Source organism: Gastrolobium bilobum, unplaced genomic scaffold (genome assembly GCF_033153095.1).
Source record: "Gastrolobium bilobum isolate Gb01-03AN ecotype WA unplaced genomic scaffold, APGP_CSIRO_Gbil_v1 utg4065, whole genome shotgun sequence".
Lineage (NCBI taxonomy): Eukaryota > Viridiplantae > Streptophyta > Magnoliopsida > Fabales > Fabaceae > Gastrolobium > Gastrolobium bilobum.
In genome coordinates, this window is record NW_026895955.1 from 18,965 (window position 1) to 38,600 (window position 19,636).

Genomic DNA, 19,636 nt, shown 5'->3' on the forward strand with positions numbered 1-19,636 from the left:
GACCCTTTGTCCCCATATCTCTTTGTAATTTGCTTAGAATATCTATCCAGGGACTTATCATCCTTGAACTCAAATGCTGATTTCAACTTTCATCCTGCCTGCAATGCTTTGAAGATTTCTCATCTAGCCTATGCAGATGATATAATTCTGCTTTCAAGAGGGGATACCCATTCGGTCAACATCTTATTCTCCAAGCTGCAACACTTTTGTAATGTCTCTGGGCTTCTCATTAGTAAAGACAAGTCAGCTTGCTACTCGGCAGGGATTCAGCAACCAGACCTGAATTCTATTCTGAAGTTGACTGGCTTCCCTCATGGCTCCTTTCCCTTCAGATTCCTTGGAGTTCCTTTGTTGGCATCAAGATTGAATATTTGTCATTATGACCCCCTCATACTCAAGATCACAACTCTAATTCAAGGCTGGAACAGAAAGTCTTTATCATATGCTGGGAGACTAGAACTGGTAAGGGCAGTGATTCAAGGGATAGCCAATTTCTGGCTTGGCATATTTCCCCTCCCAGTTTCTGTGATTCAGAGGATTAATTCCTCTTGCAGGAATTTCCTATGGGGCAAGGCTGAGGAAGGTAAAAAGAAGCCACTAGTGGCTTGGTCAACCGTTTGCACCCCAAAGGAGGAAGGTGGCCTAGGTCTTTTTTGCCTTAAAACCTGGAACAATGCGCTTCTTGTTAGAACCTTGTGGGACTTCCACTCCAAAAAGGAGTCTCTTTGGGTTAAGTGGATTAATCACTATTGAACAGGAGCATCTGGGAGTGCTGTGCATCTCCATCACACTCGGTTTTTATGAAAAGGATTCTCCTCATTAGAGATTTTATTGTTAGCAAGGAAAACAGCAATCTCAATGCTGTAACAGCTATGAAATCCTGGGTGGTGGGCAGTAAACTTAATGCCAGTAAAGCCTATGAATATATGAGAAATCCGAATCCAATTGTTCCATGGAGGAAGGTCGTTTGGAATGCAGCTATCCCTCCAAAGATGAGCTTCATCTTCTGGTTGGCGGTTAAGGATAAGCTACTCACTCTTGACAAGGTTCCTTTTTTGAATATAGGGCAATCATGCTACCTATGCAAATCTGATTTGGAGACAAATGCACACCTATTTTTCTCTTGCCCTCTTGTATTACAGGTTTGGTCAACAATCAGAGATTGGAGTTTATTCCCAAGGCGAAATATTTCAATGCATGGAACAATTAGCAAGCTCATCCATCATAGAGGCATCTCGGGAGTCAAAGGCAGTTTTAGATGCTTAGCTTTGGCAACTACCGTATATTGTATATGGCTTAGTAGAAATAGTACAATTTTTTATCATGGGTCCTTTTTTGTAAAAGATGTAATTGACAAGATTAAATTTCTTGTATATAGGTACTCGCATCTTACCCATTTGTACTAGGCATATGTTCTTAGTGGTTTAGCTTTCTTTAGCTTCTGCACTAGGATCATCTGTTGTTGTGTTGCCTCATCTTTTGTTTTGCGGAGTATGCCCCAGCTATATTGTATCACTTTGATTCACATTGGGTTAATATATATATTTACATTTTTCCCAAAAAAGAACAACCATACTCCTCACAAATGATTGACCAAAGCAATCATGAAGTAGGTCCTTGAGATTAAAAAAGAAGAAGAACAATGTTAATAAAGTCTGATACCGTATCAACATATTCATCATTTTAAGTTAAATTATAAATGTGTGTATATTATTTGTTGGTTGGCCATATGAATATGGGCTTATCATTTCTCAAGTTGCCGGACATAAAGTTATTTCCGGCTACTAAATCATAATCTTACAAAGATGAATCAATACTGATAAAAAAAGAGAGAAAAAAAATGAATCATAACTATTTAAAGGTGAATCAATTAATATAAGAAAATAAATAAATAAAACGACGTAATTTTAGGATGGCCGGAGATAAACTTATCTCAAGTTGCCGGAGAAATATTTTTCCTTACCAATATATACTATATAGTAATATAACTACAAAAAAATGGCATAATGCGGTAGACTCGGAAAACGCAATATAAGTTTGAAGGAAATTCACGAATATTAGAGTATATACATATACTCTAATAACGAATGGAAATCTAGTGTTACAATGAGAATCGTGTGTATGTGCGACTAACGAGTTTGATTAATTTGAAAAAAATAGCTATAAAGCCATGTCCAGGGTAATATAGAGAGTGCGGAAGAGGTGTTGCCTTGGATGTGAGAACATCTTTGGTATTATCATGGCACTGAGTACTAGATATCATTCTCGTTCAAAATAAAATTACAAATTATTTATTTCAGAAAATACATAGATATAACTTTTTTCCCTCTGGAAAACATGTCAATGTAAATGTTGTGTATTTTTATTGAGTAAATATAAATACCCGTAGAGGAGTAAATGGGCTAGGCCGGCTTACAGGGACTTACGGCCTAACATATGTTAGGCCAGACCTATTTATTTTAAGAATTTTGAATAATAATGCAATATTATTTTAATTATTCTTTTAATTGTTAAATTTTTAATAGGCTTAAACAGGTTAATAGGCCTAGGTCAAAGCTTTTATTTTTTAAATATAAGTCAGGTCAGACTTGTAATTATGAGCCTACACAAGCTAACAGATCAGGCCAAACCAAATAATTTTTACACATACCTAACCTATTTAAGTTAAAGCCTAGCCTACCCGTTACTATATTAGAAATTTCGCTCGGGTGGGATGTGCTGAGGAATCTTCTTCGATCAAGTTTCCTTCTGACCACTCTTTTGAAAAAGTTAAAGCTATAGTCACAGTGGAAAACTATTTTGAATTTCAATTGAGATTATAATAACCAGGTCATGCTATAGCATATTTGAAATGGTCATTAATTTATCATCAGATGAGACTGACCGTAGTTTCTTACAACTGTGTTCCATATTCAAAAGCTTAAAGGCCCTAACCTTGCATTGGACAAGCAGTATTTTATGAATAATTGGGAATTAAATAAAGGTTTTAAAATTTCTTATATATAAAAGATAAAATTATTTTCTATACATAATTTTGTGAAGCCCATATAAAATCACCTGAAGAGAAAAGAAGGAGGATAAAAACAAAATGAACACACACGTGTTACTATGAACACGTGAAAGATAATTTTATCACTTGAAAGACATTAAACGCCTACATAAATTCTTAGAAAGTAACGCTTCTCACAAACATCATAGATTTGTCAGCAACTTAATCATGGATAAGCGGAAAAAGCAACCGTATTCCGAGGATTGAGCTCACACATTTGATTGTCATCACCGACTGCCAACAAATATACAGATGAATTAAATAAAAGAATATTTATATCACTCTATTTGATTCGTCTGCGATACAGTCAGAAGTGATTGGCACCCGGAAAGGTGGGGAGGCACAAGGTTTACCTGAACCGGATAGCGAGTTCACATCAAGAAGACTACAAAGTTAAGCTACGGGATTGTATGGCTTGTAGTTAACAAATCACCATTTCAACTTTTCAATATTCATACATAGCAAATTCATCTCTCCACGCTTCATTTTTTTTTTAATGTTTAAAAAATTACACTAACCTTGAAAGATGCTTTAGAACTTCATTTGACAAACCATCCATTTGAATATTTCCCAATATACTGTAAAATATTTCCCAATAGGCATTTAGAGATATTGTAATTTGTTTGACTTAGTAAAATACTCTCCTACTCTTACCTGTGATTTTCTCCTTATTAGTTGAAGGTTTTCCACCTTAAATCTTGTATGCCAGTTCCTAATTTTTATCAACTCTATTTTAGCTGTGATACTGTTTCCATATAACTCTAGTACTACCAACAAACAAAACTACCTTTGTTACAGATATATTGAAGAAAACAGGTTGAACAAAAACCACTGAAAATTGGAATAACCACCAATAAAAATTCACTGGCTTCCTTCATCACTATTAGTCAATCGTTCCTGCAGCTGAACGCAGAGTTCTGATATTCTGGAAAGCAATTTACGCTGTTCGTCTGCTGAATTTAATGAGTCAGGAGTTATTAACTTGAAGGGATCACAAAGCACCTGTTGAAGCTGACAGCACAGCAGCGATGCGTCTGGGTCATTGGTACAAGTTTTAGCAATAAATTGTAGCAATTTAAAGGTATGGTCTTGGGAAAAAGATGGATGACATGGAACTGGAGGGACAAGAAAAGGATGGTGGAGTAGCTGAGGAATTCTCCACCTTTCATTGCGATCCCATGCTAGACACCTTTTCATGAGATCCAGAAGCCATGGGTTTGAAACTGGTTCATACGTAATTTCATGATTTGGATCAGTTATAACTTTGAATTTGGCCCAAAATGTCTTGTAATCTGAAAAAGGTGTTCTCCCATACACCATTTGATAAAGGATACAGCCCAGGGACCAGATATCTGATGACCGACCACACTTTATGATGTTTCCATTCGCATCACTCTCATTGCACATAAATGCCTCAGGTGACATGTAACTTAGAGTACCAGCCTACAATAGTTGATGAAAATTTAATATTTAGGATGCCATTGATCTCTTAAAGCTTAGGAAAAGATTGGTCTCCTATCCAAATGGTTGTAAGATATTTTAGAGTTTAAATACACTCTGAATTAAATAACACTTAATAATACAGTTTGTACACCACTAATTTTCATGCACTGCAATAACAAATCAAAAATGCAAGGGAAACTCTAGTCAGTCATTGTACTCTCCAAATTATGGATAATAAATCCAGGAAGCAAACTGAGGTAAATGGCAGCGCACAAAGCCACAACCACAAAGTTTGAAAGACATTCATGTCAATTATAGTATTATGTCTAGTGAACCAAAAGGGAAAAAAGAGATGGAAATATGCAATACCTGTGAATCCCGTTCGATGTTTGTTGTATCGCTCATTATTGCCTTGGCTATACCAAAATCAATCAGTTTTAGGGAACCTTTGACGAGGAGGAAGTTAGCTGGCTTCAAGTCAGAATGCACGATACGTTCTTCATGAATTGTGTTGACAGCTTGAAGAATTTGCTGAAGGTATCAACAAAACAATCTCAGCTAATTTACTTAAACAGAGTTACAATACTATTACATTCTATCCAATAAAGAAAGAAAATGGAGGGAAAAAACAGTCATTCATGATCAATTAAAAAAAAAAACTAGCATAGATTACGAGAAAAAATTATTTCAAAGGTGATTATCAATAAAGCACTGAATGTATGGCCTTTTATTTGATGCCACATAAAAGAGGTTGCTTTTCAGATCCTGTTTGAAACATGAAGAACTGACAAGACATCCAGAACACATAGAAGTCCAAAAGGAAATGGCAAGGAAATGTTTCTCACATTCTAAACACAAGATCTTTTAACTACTGAACAGACAAGGCAAAAAGTAACTATACAATATGCAGGTTCAGAGAAATGATAAAATATTCTTAAGGTTACATTGTAGACTTGAAACCTGCCAATAAAATCGAAGCCAGTTCTCATCTATGGTCTGGTTGCATCCATCCAGTTCCTTCCACTTCTGAGACAACATATGCGCCAAATCAATTTCCCCATGTTCAAGAACCATGTATATATATTCATCATCCTTGACTCTACCATCCTTATTACTGAAGGAACCATTCATGACTCCCTCATGCAAAGCCTTGTTAGTCACCTAATTACAAGAGTTGGTAAAAGTGAATAACGCCAGCACACAAATGACGCAATCCTTACAGACTTAATTCACATCCATAACAAATACAAAATAAAAAATGTTATCATAATTAAAATATATAACATACATGAAGGTCAACCAAAAAATGAAAAAAAAATCTTACCTGTTTCTAAATGAGCATAAACCCTTCAAGCCCCTCTACCATAAAAAAGTATGTACGCAAACACACGCGCGCGCACACATACAGAATAAGAACTTAAAACACAGATAACTGGACAAAATTCACAAGCATAATTTCGTAATGAATGATTGAATTTCTTTTATGCACAGGAAGGGTCATGCCTCTGAGAAGGAATTACAGATCGGAGAAAGGAAACTCCAGCAATATCGTTTCGCAGAAAAGAACCCATCAAGGATCCTAGTTGAGAAATATATATGGAAAACTGGGTCTTCAGTATGAAACTATAATAAGATTAAACTGAAGACATTATTACCAAACCTACAAAAAGGAGGGGGAAATACAGAAAATCCATTATGATTATCCAAAAATAATTACTATGGATTTTAGTAGTAGACTTGGACAATGCAGATAAGAAACAGAAGGCAAATGCAAAATTAAAACATGAAAAATGATTATATATAGACACTTCTTTCTGACCCGTCCTTGACTATCTATTCCATTCAACCTATATAGAGGACTATTTAGAAAAGAGTAGACCTTCCAGGAATTAGGAGGGTAAAAGGTTCTAAGTAGTCATCCGTAAGAGTAGAGGAGAACCAAAACCTATTGGGAGAAACCAAAAGAGGGACGTGGGACACTAAAGAAAAATACTGAACTTCACTACATGACTACATGTTCCTCTCAGGTTGAAGCCTATAACCATACAGATGTAAATAAGAGAGAAATAAAGCAGCAATATCTAAAACCAAAATCTTTTAGTTGTCATATTCATAACAAAAACAAGAAGTTGAGAGAGAGTACCTCGTAATCTATAAGCTGTATAATATTATTCTTTCCTTTCAGACTATTTAGATACTCAATCTCTTGACAAAAACCATACGCAGTGGCATAATCACGGCCCTTTAGCTTTATCTTTTTAAGGGCATAGATTGTACAGTCTGATGATATCACTTTGTGTACCTCACTGCTTCCACCACTACCTATCTTGCCAAGCCTCTGATAAAGCTTGCCATTGACTTTAAAAAACAAGTCAGGGTCATAGCTCCTTTTCCGAGCACCTAATGATCGTTTAGAACTTGTAGCTTTCTCCAATTTTTCTAGCCTAGAAGACTCCAACTTGACATCCGAAGATGAGGTTGGAGCCTGAGGCTTTATGTTGGTAACAACCGCAGACTCTTTCCCTTTAGTTAACATGTCATCATGACAAGAAGTATATTTCAAAATGCTAGTTTCCTTTAATATGCATCCTTGCTGCTCCTTAGATGGTTCACTCTCTTTGAATGTCAACTCTGCATCAATAAGAGTATTACAAACTTGGACTGTACTTGCAGCCTGATCAATTGACATTCTATTGGTGTCTTTTCGGGAATTATTTGGTGATTTATTAACCCCTTTAGTCATAGGATGAGGATTAACAGTAAGGTTCCCACAAGGTTCTGCAGCCACATGTGAGCCACTATCAACATTGGAACGAGTTATAGAATTCAGCATGGGAGCTGAAGTTGAATGGACTGACGTAGTGGTAGCATATGAGGGTCCCACTACCAAAGATTGCGTAGCTGGTTGGCTTAAAAAGTTTGTGAATTGCTGCAGATGATCCTGAGTAACTATTGTTCTCTTTGGCAACAGAGAACTTCTGCCTCCCTCAGAAACCAAACTTATTTCAGACTCTGCCTGCTGAATATTTTGGTGCTTCGAGTCTTGATTGAATCCAACCGATGCTTCAGGTAGGCTGCTTGCCCACGACTCCGTTTCTGTCAATGCAAGTGAATCAATATGAGATGATAAGTTCTCCAACTCAGTGGCCTTTAAATAATTGACCCCAGCATGTTGAAAGAGAAGAAAAAGGAAATATATGGCAGGGCAAGACATAGTGACTGTTTCGAAAAGAGTCTGTCACAATGCAAGTCCTTACCTTGATAAGGAGAGTGAGTGACTGGTTGTTTGCCTTGTAAATTCTTATGGGATATAAATACTTGTATTCGGAGATTGTTAGGGTTATTACTTAAGAGAATGAGAGAGAATAAATTGTTAGTACCATTGGTAGAAGAAGAATTGCAACTTTGTCCATAAAAATTGTATTGGCAAGTTTGCAGTTATGTCCACAAAAGTTGCAACTTTGTGCACAAAAGATGGGAATGGGGAAGGGTTTATGATAGTTATAAAGTTGTATAGTAAAGCTGATCATAATATACCAAATCTCTTATAGTAAGCGAATGTAAGCATGTTTGACCGAAACAGTTAAAATCTAAGCATTTAAGTAATTATAAAGATATATAACAAAATTACCCTGGGAAGCATTGTTGGTTGCAATTGAAAAGTGGACCTTCTTGTGTGCACCTACATTTTGAGATTCCACCACGTCGTTGATGAGCTTTCGTTGAGCAACCATGGAGCGCTTTGGCCTCATACCATTTGATTGAGTTGTTGTACCTTATGAGAAATTGGGACATAGAAATCTCAAAAAATAAGAATCACTTTGCGCGGAGTAAAATCGGTAACCGAAGAGCGAGCGAACGGAAAATTAGAATTACCGAGAGGGCGATTGCGCTTGAGGGCAGCTTGGACCTGCCGGAGAAATTCCTGAGAAGATGTCGGAGTGTTAGACTTCCCATCCATGAAAATAGAAATGAAATGACATTTCTACCCCAAAATGGTACTGTTACTTGGGAGCAGCACAAAAGATGAACATGATCTTGTTGCTGTCATCAAATCCATATTCCATTCGGCTCCTGAACTACGAAGGGAAATGGAAGAGAGAGAGAGAGAACACCAACGCACAATTTGAAATTGATAAAAGCACATGCCCTTTTAGCGCTTTCCCAACAACAGTCAATTTATTACTCTCTCCGGTTCCTTTAAACCATTCCTATTAAACTTGGACCGGTCGATGATATACTCGGTCTGGTTCAACAAGAGAGTTATTAATTAAACCGCTTCATATTTCTTGAAATAATTAATCTGTCTTAGCGGTGTAAATGGGCTTAGTCGGCCTACGGGAGCCTACGGCCTAGCCTATATTAGGTCAAGCTTGACCTATTACAAATAGTAAAGTAGAACAGACCTAGGTTTTTAAATAAATCTATTTAGAAAATAGGTCATAGACTTTTTTTGTAAATGTCGGGTCTATAAGCCTACAGGCCGGCCTATGTCATATTATTTATTTTAAATAAAATTATTAATTTAATAATTTTGAATAATAAAATAATATTATTTTACTTTTTCTTTTAATTGTTAAATGTTTAATAGGTTTACACAAGCTAACAGGCCTAGGTCAAGACTTTTATTTTTAAAATATAGGTCATGCCAAACTTGTAATTTGGGACTTACACAGGCTAACAGGTCAGAGCAGACACTATTTTTTACACAAATTTGACCTATTTAAGCCAAAGTCTAGCCTATTTACACTCCTAGACTCATACTCACATAAAAGGAGTGAATTTTATTGTAAAAAGAAAAGAAAAATATTAGTAAAATCTACTCACTCACATGAAAGCGTGACAGAAAAACTTTTTCTATAATAAAAATAGATGGGTTTAGATGTTTAGTATGTGTCATTTTAAAAGATGTAGAGTTATCTCATTTTAAGTGTGAGAAAGACACACAATAAAAATCTTAAGAGAGAAATGAGTGACTTTTTTAAAAATTTAAATAAAAAATATTAGATCATATCTTTCTCTCATTTAAAATGACATAACTTTATGTACTTTAATATTACATATATTTTTTCCAAAATACAAACATTAAACTCATATCATAAAAGGGGCTTATCCCTGTTTGTTCCGAATGGGCCAAACAACATTTAGGAATTTTGGGCCTACCGATTTTAGAAGGGTTAGTTTGTTTAGTCGAAGATGAAAAATCCTCCGTCAGTTTTTTTCGTTCACTCATATTTTCATAAGCCCAACAAGAATTTAGTGAATCCAACCAAAAGAGAGAGTGTGTGTGTTGGCCCGAACAAGTTGCCTCGTTCAAACCTTTCATTATTGGTAAATGAATGGCTTTCTGCTTCTATTTGAGAATTTGGATATCTAAGACCTAGAAAATGTTTGGTTTTGTTTACTTTTTTATAAAATTAATATTTACTTCAATTACAATGTAAAAAACATCACATGGACATTACACCAGTTCAACAAGAACTAACCACTGAGTTATAATATGGTTCCGATATAATCCGCTGCAAATAAAAGGGAAATGATAAATAGATTATCTTATGTGTGATTTCACATTATCATGTTATATGAAATATTCTTAGTCGTTGATTATGTGTAAGTTATACATGAAAAGATACATTTCCGAGATGTTAAATACAAGCTTGTCAACCTTATTATCCCCATTATGTTATTGCTCTCACTTTTCGCGTATTGCTCTCTTATCTACTTTTTTAAATAAAATTTTTGGGTGGAATTAAACGCCAATTAATTAATGTCCTAGCAAAAGCAGGATTAATTAAGGATTTCCCAACTTGTAAGACCTGACATTTCCTATTGAATATTGTATCGAACAACATGAAAACTCGCCCTGTTTTTAATGATACATTTGCTATACTAATAAACTTGTGCCCAACTTTATTCTCTATTCAGTTGTTACCTTTAAATATTGTAAACAAAATGAACTTTAACTTATCAGACTAAGAGCTTGTTTGGTGTGACGTATAAGGCTTGATAGTATAAGCTTATACTATACGTTATGACATTTTCAGTTGTTTGGTGTGACCATCATATAGTATAAGCTTATACAACAGAATCCCTTAATACATCAAAATGATGTATAACTTAATCCGGCCTAAGGGGAAGGGATTAGGCCTGATAAGAGGTTAGTGTATTAACATCATTGACCAGTGCAATTCTCAAAAATTAATATATTATTTTAATATTAATATATTAAAATAATAATTAATTTTCAATATATTAAATTTTAAAATATTGAATATTTTTATTTTTATAAAAAATAATTTATTTTTTGGACACACTAATCAATAAATTTTTATAAAAATTAATATCATATAATAATTTTTGAAGAATTATATAAATTCTCTATTAAAAGATATTTTTATTAAAAATATTTATTTTTATCCTATATAGTAAGTATTATACAGTGCATTACCAAATACTAGATGACATTATCTTATATAATATATTATTTTATACAATACCATGCCAAACGCAGGATAATATTAAAATTTAATCAGACCTTATACTATCAGATTTTATACTATCAAACCTTATCATATAGTATGCATCGAACATGCCCTCACATCTCAAGTTTGAGTTCCAAACAAATTTCATTTATAAACGATTATTTTATTTAAGTGATATAAAGTATCTTTTTTCTTAAAATAATTAATTAATATTCTTCATTTTAAATTAATTCAAATATGTCTTATGTTGAAATTAGTTCAAAACTTGTGAGGGAAATTGCTGATTTTAATGTTAAATTAAAGTAGACAGCTTTATTCCATAACACAGAGCTCGGATGATTTTGAGGCAAATGGAATCAAGCAAAGCAGCTTTTCCCAGTAGGAGACACCATTATGGGGTAATTAGTAGAGTACCTTGCAAACAGTGCTATGCGCTTATACCAACAAAGTCCACCTTGGGCTTACAATAACGACAAGCCTAATTAATATCCAACTCTATTCACCATCAATTTGGGCTAGGTTTGCAGGTAGAAACAAATCACTATTAATTTTTATTTTTATTTTTTTGAGATATCACTATCAAAAAATAAAATATGAGAGATCATGTCATTTACGAATTGAGGCTATTGGATGTGTAATATGTTAATCCACATTCTTCATTTTTTAACTTTTTATTTTATATTTTGAAATTCTTCATTTAAGTTTTCTTTCGGAAGCATCAAAATTATTTAAGTTTATTCTCATCAAATATCACATGTAAATCTAAAAAATTAAATTAAATTGGATGATTTCGTGGAATTATGATTTAGTGCAATCAGAGCTGTAAGTAGGTATAATTTTGGAATTAATGGTGAGAGATTATTTCCTCCACGAAATTTATATGATATAATTGTTCAATTAACGGTTAGAGGTTATTTTTCTTATTGGGATTGATATTTTATTAATTTCCCACTATTGCAAAACATGGAGTGATGAAGAAAATATTAGGGGTAGCAATCAAAGGTTATTGATTAACGTCAAATTCTTTTGTTCTTTTATATATGGGTTTTTTTTTTGTGGTGAATGAAAATAATTTATCTGCAGGAGCTCAAAATGACGTTTTTCTGGTGAAAATTAAGATATTTTTGTAACTTTAATTTATTCAGGGTTATAATAGTCTTTATCATTATATTTTTTAATCTTTTAACCCCAAAACGACATTATTTTGAGAGTGAATAGAGATAACTTATCTGTATTCACTGTAGAAATATTAAAGTCTTTATATAATCGTGTATTTATATTGGTTCATTTTTTCTGCAGTGACCGCAAATAACTTATCAGCCCAAAACGACGTCGTTTTATAGTGGAAATCAGGTATTTTTTAATTTTAATTTCTTTCAGAATTATAATAGTCTTTATCATAAGAGGAGCGTTATTCTTATAACCTCTTTTCGCTTATAATCTCTTACGACTTATTTCTCACCGTTAATTTTCGTCAATTCAACGATTATGATTTATTAGGTTACATTTATTAATTAATTATTAATTCCAACAAATTATAATTATTGGATTGACGAAAATAAATGGTGAAAAAATAGGTTGTAAGAATAATGATCCTCTTTTCATAATAAGTTATATGTATTCAACCCCAAAATGATGTCGTTTTAATAGTGAATGCATATAACTTAGCTGCAGTCACTATATAAGCATTTTTTCTATTTTACATTTTAAGTTCTTAAGTAGTTATTGTTATAGTAAAATATTTTTGGGTAAAAGATTTATCCAGTTAATGGAGATAAGTTATCTCCAGTGAACCCAAAACGATGTAATTTTGAGATAAAAATTAAAGTATTTTTATAATTCTAATATATTGCAGGTTATATTAGTCTTTATTATTTTAATATTTTAATCCCAAAACGATATTGTTTTGAGCTCATTGAAGATAATTTTATCTTCAGTGACTGACTGAAAAAATACCAGTCAGAAATACTTTTCTAATATTTTTAATTGAATGACAAAATTTACATGAAAACTCAACTCAAATTTAGGTTCACTGAATTCCGAAATGTACATTAAACACTAATTGGCATCAGATTTAATGACTCATGGATGGCAGTGCGAACCTCATGAGGCAATAAAGAGGCATCAGTAAGATATGTCCAGAATGTTGAATATATTATTATAAAGGACAAGCACGACATTAAAAGGGGGACCGTTACTTGGTCATAATATCTCTCTGTTTTGCCTCAAGACTTAATAAAAAGGAAAAAAAAAATATTTTTTTTTAAAGGATGATTATTTTAATTAAAATTAATGTTTTTAATTTAAATTTTAAATTTTAAAAAAACTCCAACTTTTTTCCTATGATTTTTTTTATGTATTTTTTTCTCTCATTAAGAATAAGATAACACAATTTTATATTTTCTAAAAGGAAAAACACCACTCCTTACTAAAAATCAATGGTGAGATACTCATCACAGACCATGCATATGCCCCACGGGGAGAGCTTTTAGGGTATATAAAATACCAAATTATCATGAGAGCTAAAAACTAGAAGAGCCCTCACTCACCACTCTTAAGTCCCAAAGGACACGAATTTAGAGACACATTTTTCTTTACATTAGACACCTATACTTCAAGTTCAAACCCCAAGTCCCAAATCCTGCCACTGCAAGCTCCGTTGCATATAAACACTTCTCAAAGATTGTTCTAAATACACTTCATTCTTACTTTCCTACAATGAGCAAACCCATAACTCACAGAAAAACCACCACCACCACCACCAAGCAGCCCCATAAGACAGAGAAACAACCCTCATGGGCTGTGGTAAGAGGCCTATTGACCTGTAGAAATGTCCAAGTGCAACAGCATCAGAAGAAGCAGCCACATCATGAAGAGAAACATCCTAGCCAGAACCGGGAGAAGAAGAAACCTCAAGAGGAACGTTTACCAGAAGAAAACAACAAGAAATGCAAGAAAATGAAATGTTCAGGTTCGCTTTGTAATAACACCAAGGTCGACATGGCTAGGCCTGAAACAGGAACCCCTGATGTCCACAAGAAAAGGGTCTCATTGGGTGGTGCTTGTAACAACAATAACGATGCTGCTTCTAATAGCAGATCCATGAAAGCCCCTCAAAACGAAATCAATAAAGGAGTTGTGTCTGCCTTTTCTTCTTCTTCTTCTACTTCATTGTCTGCAGCATCTTCTAATTCTTCTGTGGGTGGTTCTATTAGGAGAATACCATTCAGAAGACTCTCTGGTTGTTATGAGTGTAGAATGGTGGTTGACCCTGTTCTGGGTTTCACCAAAGACCCTTCTCTGAGAAGTAGCATTTGCTCTTGCCCTGACTGTGGTGAAATCTTCATGAAAGCTGAAAGCTTGGAGCACCATCAATCTGTTAAGCATGCAGGTATGTTTCTCTTTCATATCTTCACTTCTTCTTTTTTTATCACTAATATTTGCTCACTTATATAAACAACAACATCCCCATTCTTTTGTTAAAGAAAATCTTGATTTTTTTATTTTATTTTTATTTTTTGGTTTGTGATGTTCTTAATTTGAGCTAGTTTATCCTCTATCAAATTCAAAGCACATAGATTTAGTTTCTCCTTATAAATGTTCCATTTTTTTTTAATCATCTCTAGTTTCAAATTTTCAACTCACCATAACTGAATATCTGCTTCATTACCTTTTTCTGATGATACAAATTTCAGTTTCTGAGCTTGGTCCTGAAGACACAAGCAAGAACATAGTAGAAATTATATTCCACTCTAGCTGGCTAAAGAAACAATCCCCAGTGTGCATAATAGACCGCATCCTTAAAGTACACAACAACCAGAAAACCATATGCAGATTCGAAGAGTACAGAGACTTCATCAAAGCCAAAGCCACAAAACTCTCAAAGAAACACCCTCGTTGCATAGCAGATGGCAACGAGCTACTTAGGTTCCACTGCACCACCTTTGTGTGTTCATTAGGCCTAAACGGGTCCTCCAACCTCTGCAACTCAACAACACAATGCAATGTCTGCAGCATAATCAAGAACGGTTTCAAGGCCACAGTGACAGGAGAATCCAACGGTGGAAAGGGTATCTTGACAACTGCATCAAGTGGGAAGGCACACGACAAAGCTGGGGTTTCAACCGATGAGAGTGAGAGTAACGAGAAGAGGGCAATGTTGGTTTGCAGGGTGATAGCAGGGAGGGTGAAGAAGAATGCAGAAGGTGGAAACATGGAGGAGTATGATTCTGTTGCTGGTTCTGTTGGGGCTTATGCAAATTTGGACGAGTTGTATGTTTTCAACCGTAGAGCTATATTGCCTTGTTTTGTTGTAATCTATAGAGGCTTTTGATTACTGTTTTTTGGTATTTGTTGGATTAGGAGTGAGTGAACTTTTCTTACCATTAATTTCTTTGCTTTAGTTTATTAGCTTTTTTACTTTTTGGCATCATAAGCTAAGTTGAACTACTTTACATGTCTTTGGTAGTTTGGTGCTTTGTGGGGAGAGAAGTGTGTGGATGTCAATTTGGTATGCTTTGACTCAATCCGCTATTGTATATGACAACATTTACCTTTTGTTTATACTATCCGTACTCACAGTTGCGGCGGTGTGATGTTGCAGCTATGCAATTTAAGGAATATGTTGCAGTATGCAATTTAACCATATGGTCCATAAACATACATGTTCTGTATTTTATGCGTATTCTATGCTATCATTGGTTATTATTTTATTTTTAAAATTTTTTACAGCAAATAATTGGGTGAGGATTAATTTTACACCGGCATAACAACTTTAATTTTTTTAGTTATGTAAATATAGTGAATCAATGACTAAAAATGATTGTAACAATTCTTATATTTTTACTGGTATAAGAATAGGTTTTAATGTTTCTACATTGAATGTAGTTAAGTTATTTACATTTACTCTTAAAATGATGTCGCCGTTTTGAGTTAAAAAATTAAAAACTCTGAAATAAATTATAATTAAAAAATACTTTGATTTCTTTCCGTCCAAAATAACTTCGTTTTAAATTCAATGTAAATAATTTATCTATATTGACTGCAGAAAAAATAAATCCATAAGAATAACTTGCCTCTAAATAATTATATTATTTTTGGTAAATTGTATAGTTTATTTAGTGTCATAATCAAACTTCCTAAACTTACCTAATCAAAGTTATAAATCACTTTATTAAATAATGTTCAACCACATTAAATAAGGTAGAAAATGAAAAAAGACAGAGTACATTTTATTCGCACTAGAACGGAAATGATTCGTAGTTGTCGCACGTGGGGTCTAATCTGTTATGCGTTATGGAATCCCCCAACTAGTTGCATTGGTTGACTCTTGTTTTGTACTCATTGTATTATGATTTGGGATTGTGTTGATCTTCGTTACCAAAAAGTTAAACAAATCGGCATGGGTTTACAAGCACCACCAACAATATCGATAATTCGAAATGTTATAAACTATTATGTATCACAAAAATTTTTACATGTAAGAGAATATTTTAAGTACGTTTTTTCTTTAGGGTGTGTTTGGTAGGAGTTAAATTTAAAGATACCCATGCAAATGAATGTAGTATTTTAATATGTCTCTGTTTGATACAAAGTTTTGAAAAATTTAACTAGAAAACATATTTGCATGAGTTTTGACATTTGTGAGTAAAAAATACTGTTCAATAACACCACATAGAATATGGTATTTTACGGATTACCCGCTAAATCAAAAAAGGAAGTGTTGCAAGTGACCAAAATGACCATTTATTATCAGTTCAGTAACTCTGTTCACTGACAATGACTTGTATTCAGCCACCCAAATATTAGTTTTATTTAGTCAAGGGGCGTTTTTATAATTTCACCCAATTTTTTCAGCAATATTTTACTATCAACCAAACATAGATTTAGGAAATTAAAATCAATTTTTTCAGTAATATTCTGTCCTACCAAACACTTTTTTTTAACTTTTCTATCAAATTCATATTTCCACTGTATCCCTCGTAATTGTATTTCTCTAGTAAAAAAAAATTTCAACTACCAAACACTCCCTTAATAAATAATCATGTGAAATTTTAAGGATGGATTCTTGTTCTTAATTAGAGAAATGACGCCAAAAGCATGGGCAGAAAGAATATTGGCGTGGGAGCGGTAACTTTTGCAGTGTTTTTCTAATTATTGGAAAGAAAGAAAGAACATCAGAACTTGACATGCCATGCTTATATACGAAGAAACAAAAAGAAAAGCTCGTAGAATCAGAATGAAGACAAAATTGGGAGACACAGTGTGTGTAATGATTGAGAAAGAAAAGAACGTAACATTAGAACGAGTTCAATATTGAAAGACACAGCCAATTAATCTGATGGCAGCTTGCATGGGGACCTCACAAGCTTACACTGATCCATTGGCCTTGCGAAACTAACGGCTTATAATGATTGATGAGTAGGTGGGGTTCACGTTCACCTTCCATCTTACCTAACTTTGATGATACAAACATTTTGTAACATATGCTATGAATGTATCACGCTTTGTGTTTTTGTCGCAAGTTGAACATGTAACTTCAAATTTGTAATCCTTTTGGATACATTATGACTAATGTTAATGTTCAATGCACTTAATTTTTATTGATCTTCACATCTTTCATGTTATTTTTTCCTTTTCAATTTTTTTGTGCTATGAATCTTGGTTTCATCATTGAAGTTTCACATGATGTCTACAGCTACTTATGACTTTACATCATGTGAATCTTCATGAGTAAGAGGATTATAATTGAGTTACAAAGAAAAGAGGTATTAATGTTGCCTTAGCCAGTGTTGTCAAATACTTCATCAGTTATATCACCAAACACTTGGATCAATTTGTAAATTGTTATAGCTTAACTAGTGATTTCGAGTTCGAGTTCTTGTGAACGCAAATAAATAATATCCCAAAAAAAAAAACTTCATGTTATCAAAAGTCGACTTAAATATTCAAGTCTCAGAGTTCATTTTTGGGTGTCTGAAATTGTAAACGGTGGTCCAGTCCATTGTTATCAGTTTAGTTGTTTAAATAAAGAAACAAGTGTTCCTCCGTTTATGTAATACATTGCAAAATAAGTACAACTTAAAGCCAACTCAAAATGTGGGAATTCGGTAGCAGGTTGCTTTGTTTTTGTGCATGTTGGGTCAACCAGGTGTTGTTCATAATTCAAAGGAAAGATTCCAGTATTAAGGAGAAACAATATCTAGATATTTTCGTTGAGTACTAAATGCCCTGTTTTGGCTCTCAAAGGACATAACTAGGCCTATTGATCCGTCATTTAGAGATATTACTATTGAGATCAGGAATCCCAATCAATATTACCCTTATTTCAAGGATTATATTGGTGCAAATGCAATGAATGCTACTCATGTATGAGTTTGTGCTCTTCCTCATCTTCAGGCAGCTTGTGTTGGTAGGAAAGGTGTGACTACTGACTACCACTAAACTTGTGTTTTTAACATGTTTCCAACCTTTGTTTGGGTAGAACTTAGAAGAGTTTTGCACATGATACTAAGATTTTTATTCAGACTTTATGCAAGCCTCGGTTGCATTTTCCATATCCTCCTCAAAGTTGGTGTTCGATCCCAGAGGATCAATTTTACTGTAGGATATGTGGTTTAGTAGTGTTTATGGGGGACACAGCCGCAGGTGGAAGCAAATAGCTATGCACTATGGGGAGATTGAAAGTCAAAAGATGTGTGTACAGTGACAATGAATAAGGATTAGGGTTTAAAAGTCCATACCTACAATGCTTAACTCCTTATTTATGATCTAAGAATTTACCTATAGAAATGAGCAGATCATTTCATATGCCTAGAAAGAGGAAATTAATTCTCTGACCCCTCTCTCTCCTTCCCTCTTTCTTTGCGGGTGCATTGGTCTCGGAGCACTACATATTTGCTCCTAGAAAGAACCTATTATATGAATTCGGAATAGTCGGTAATATTTAGAAACTGTAAATATATATTTTTAAACTTGTGCTAACCTTTGACAATATTGTATTTTTGTAGGTGAATATTTTATTGTTGATCCTCGCTACCTTAATTCTATGAGGTTTTTTGGGCCATATAAGAATAATTATCATCTCCAACAATTCTAGAAAATAAGTCTAAAATAAGAGACAAATTTGAAGTTTTCAATTATTAACATTCTGGTCTCTGAAGCATAATTGGACGCTCATTTGGTTGTTGCAACTTGCAAGGCAAGATGGAAATATAATAGGTAATATGCCCCCTTTGGCTATGAAAACATTAAGTTAAATCATTGGTACTTTCATGGTTGTACATAACGTTATAAGAAGAAACATTATAAAGGGTGAGAATTTGATTCATTTGATAAAAAACTATGAATTTGAAGACAATGAGAGGATGAAAATGAGGCTAGACCTAGCACCATCACATGCGAAGAACCCGATGCTGAAAATGCTTTACAAATGGAACAAACCAGAGTCCATTAAGAATATGTTTCCTGCACGTGTTTAGCTTTTCTTTTTCTTCTTCTTTTTGGAATTAAGTGCATGCACTGCTTTATTAAAGAGATGCATCTGACTACCCATTATAGTTAGTATTAACTATAAAACGATACTATTACAGGATTAATGACATTTTATAAACTCGTAGTCGTTAAATATTACAGAGGATAATAACATTATTGAATTCTCTAC

The 19,636-nt window shown here is 33.8% G+C and overlaps 2 protein-coding genes across 2 annotated transcripts; one reads left to right on the forward strand and one right to left on the reverse strand.

Moving 5' to 3' along the window:
- Nucleotides 1-3,877: 3,877 nt before the first annotated feature.
- On the reverse strand, nt 3,878-8,493 carry LOC133296955 (serine/threonine-protein kinase MPS1-like). The gene is made up of 7 exons (XM_061495999.1): nt 8,369-8,493; nt 8,124-8,267; nt 8,030-8,082; nt 6,636-7,640; nt 5,453-5,653; nt 4,862-5,023; nt 3,878-4,492 (listed from the first exon to the last, which is right to left on the reverse strand). The coding sequence occupies exons 1-7, from the start codon at nt 8,451-8,453 to the stop codon at nt 3,911-3,913; spliced, it is 2,232 nt and encodes a 743-aa protein (XP_061351983.1). The 5' UTR covers nt 8,454-8,493; the 3' UTR covers nt 3,878-3,910.
- Nucleotides 8,494-13,613: 5,120 nt separating this feature from the next.
- On the forward strand, nt 13,614-15,465 carry LOC133296961 (uncharacterized). Its single transcript, XM_061496006.1, has 2 exons — nt 13,614-14,365; nt 14,670-15,465. Exons 1-2 carry the CDS (start codon nt 13,693-13,695, stop codon nt 15,305-15,307), a joined length of 1,311 nt encoding a protein of 436 aa, XP_061351990.1. The 5' UTR covers nt 13,614-13,692; the 3' UTR covers nt 15,308-15,465.
- Nucleotides 15,466-19,636: the final 4,171 nt, after the last annotated feature.

Excerpts from the sequence above, each read along its gene's own strand:
- LOC133296961 (XM_061496006.1), top strand. The coding sequence starts at position 13,693 with ATGAGCAAACCCATAACTCACAGAAAAACCACCACCACCACCACCAAG. Across the intron at positions 14,366-14,669 it reads TCAATCTGTTAAGCATGCAG|TTTCTGAGCTTGGTCCTGAA; the intron begins GTATGTTTCTCT and ends TACAAATTTCAG.
- LOC133296955 (XM_061495999.1), bottom strand. The coding sequence starts at position 8,453 with ATGGATGGGAAGTCTAACACTCCGACATCTTCTCAGGAATTTCTCCGG. Across the intron at positions 8,083-8,123 it reads AACCAACAATGCTTCCCAGG|ATTTTAACTGTTTCGGTCAA; the intron begins GTAATTTTGTTA and ends TTAAATGCTTAG. Across the intron at positions 4,493-4,861 it reads ACATCGAACGGGATTCACAG|GCTGGTACTCTAAGTTACAT; the intron begins GTATTGCATATT and ends CAACTATTGTAG.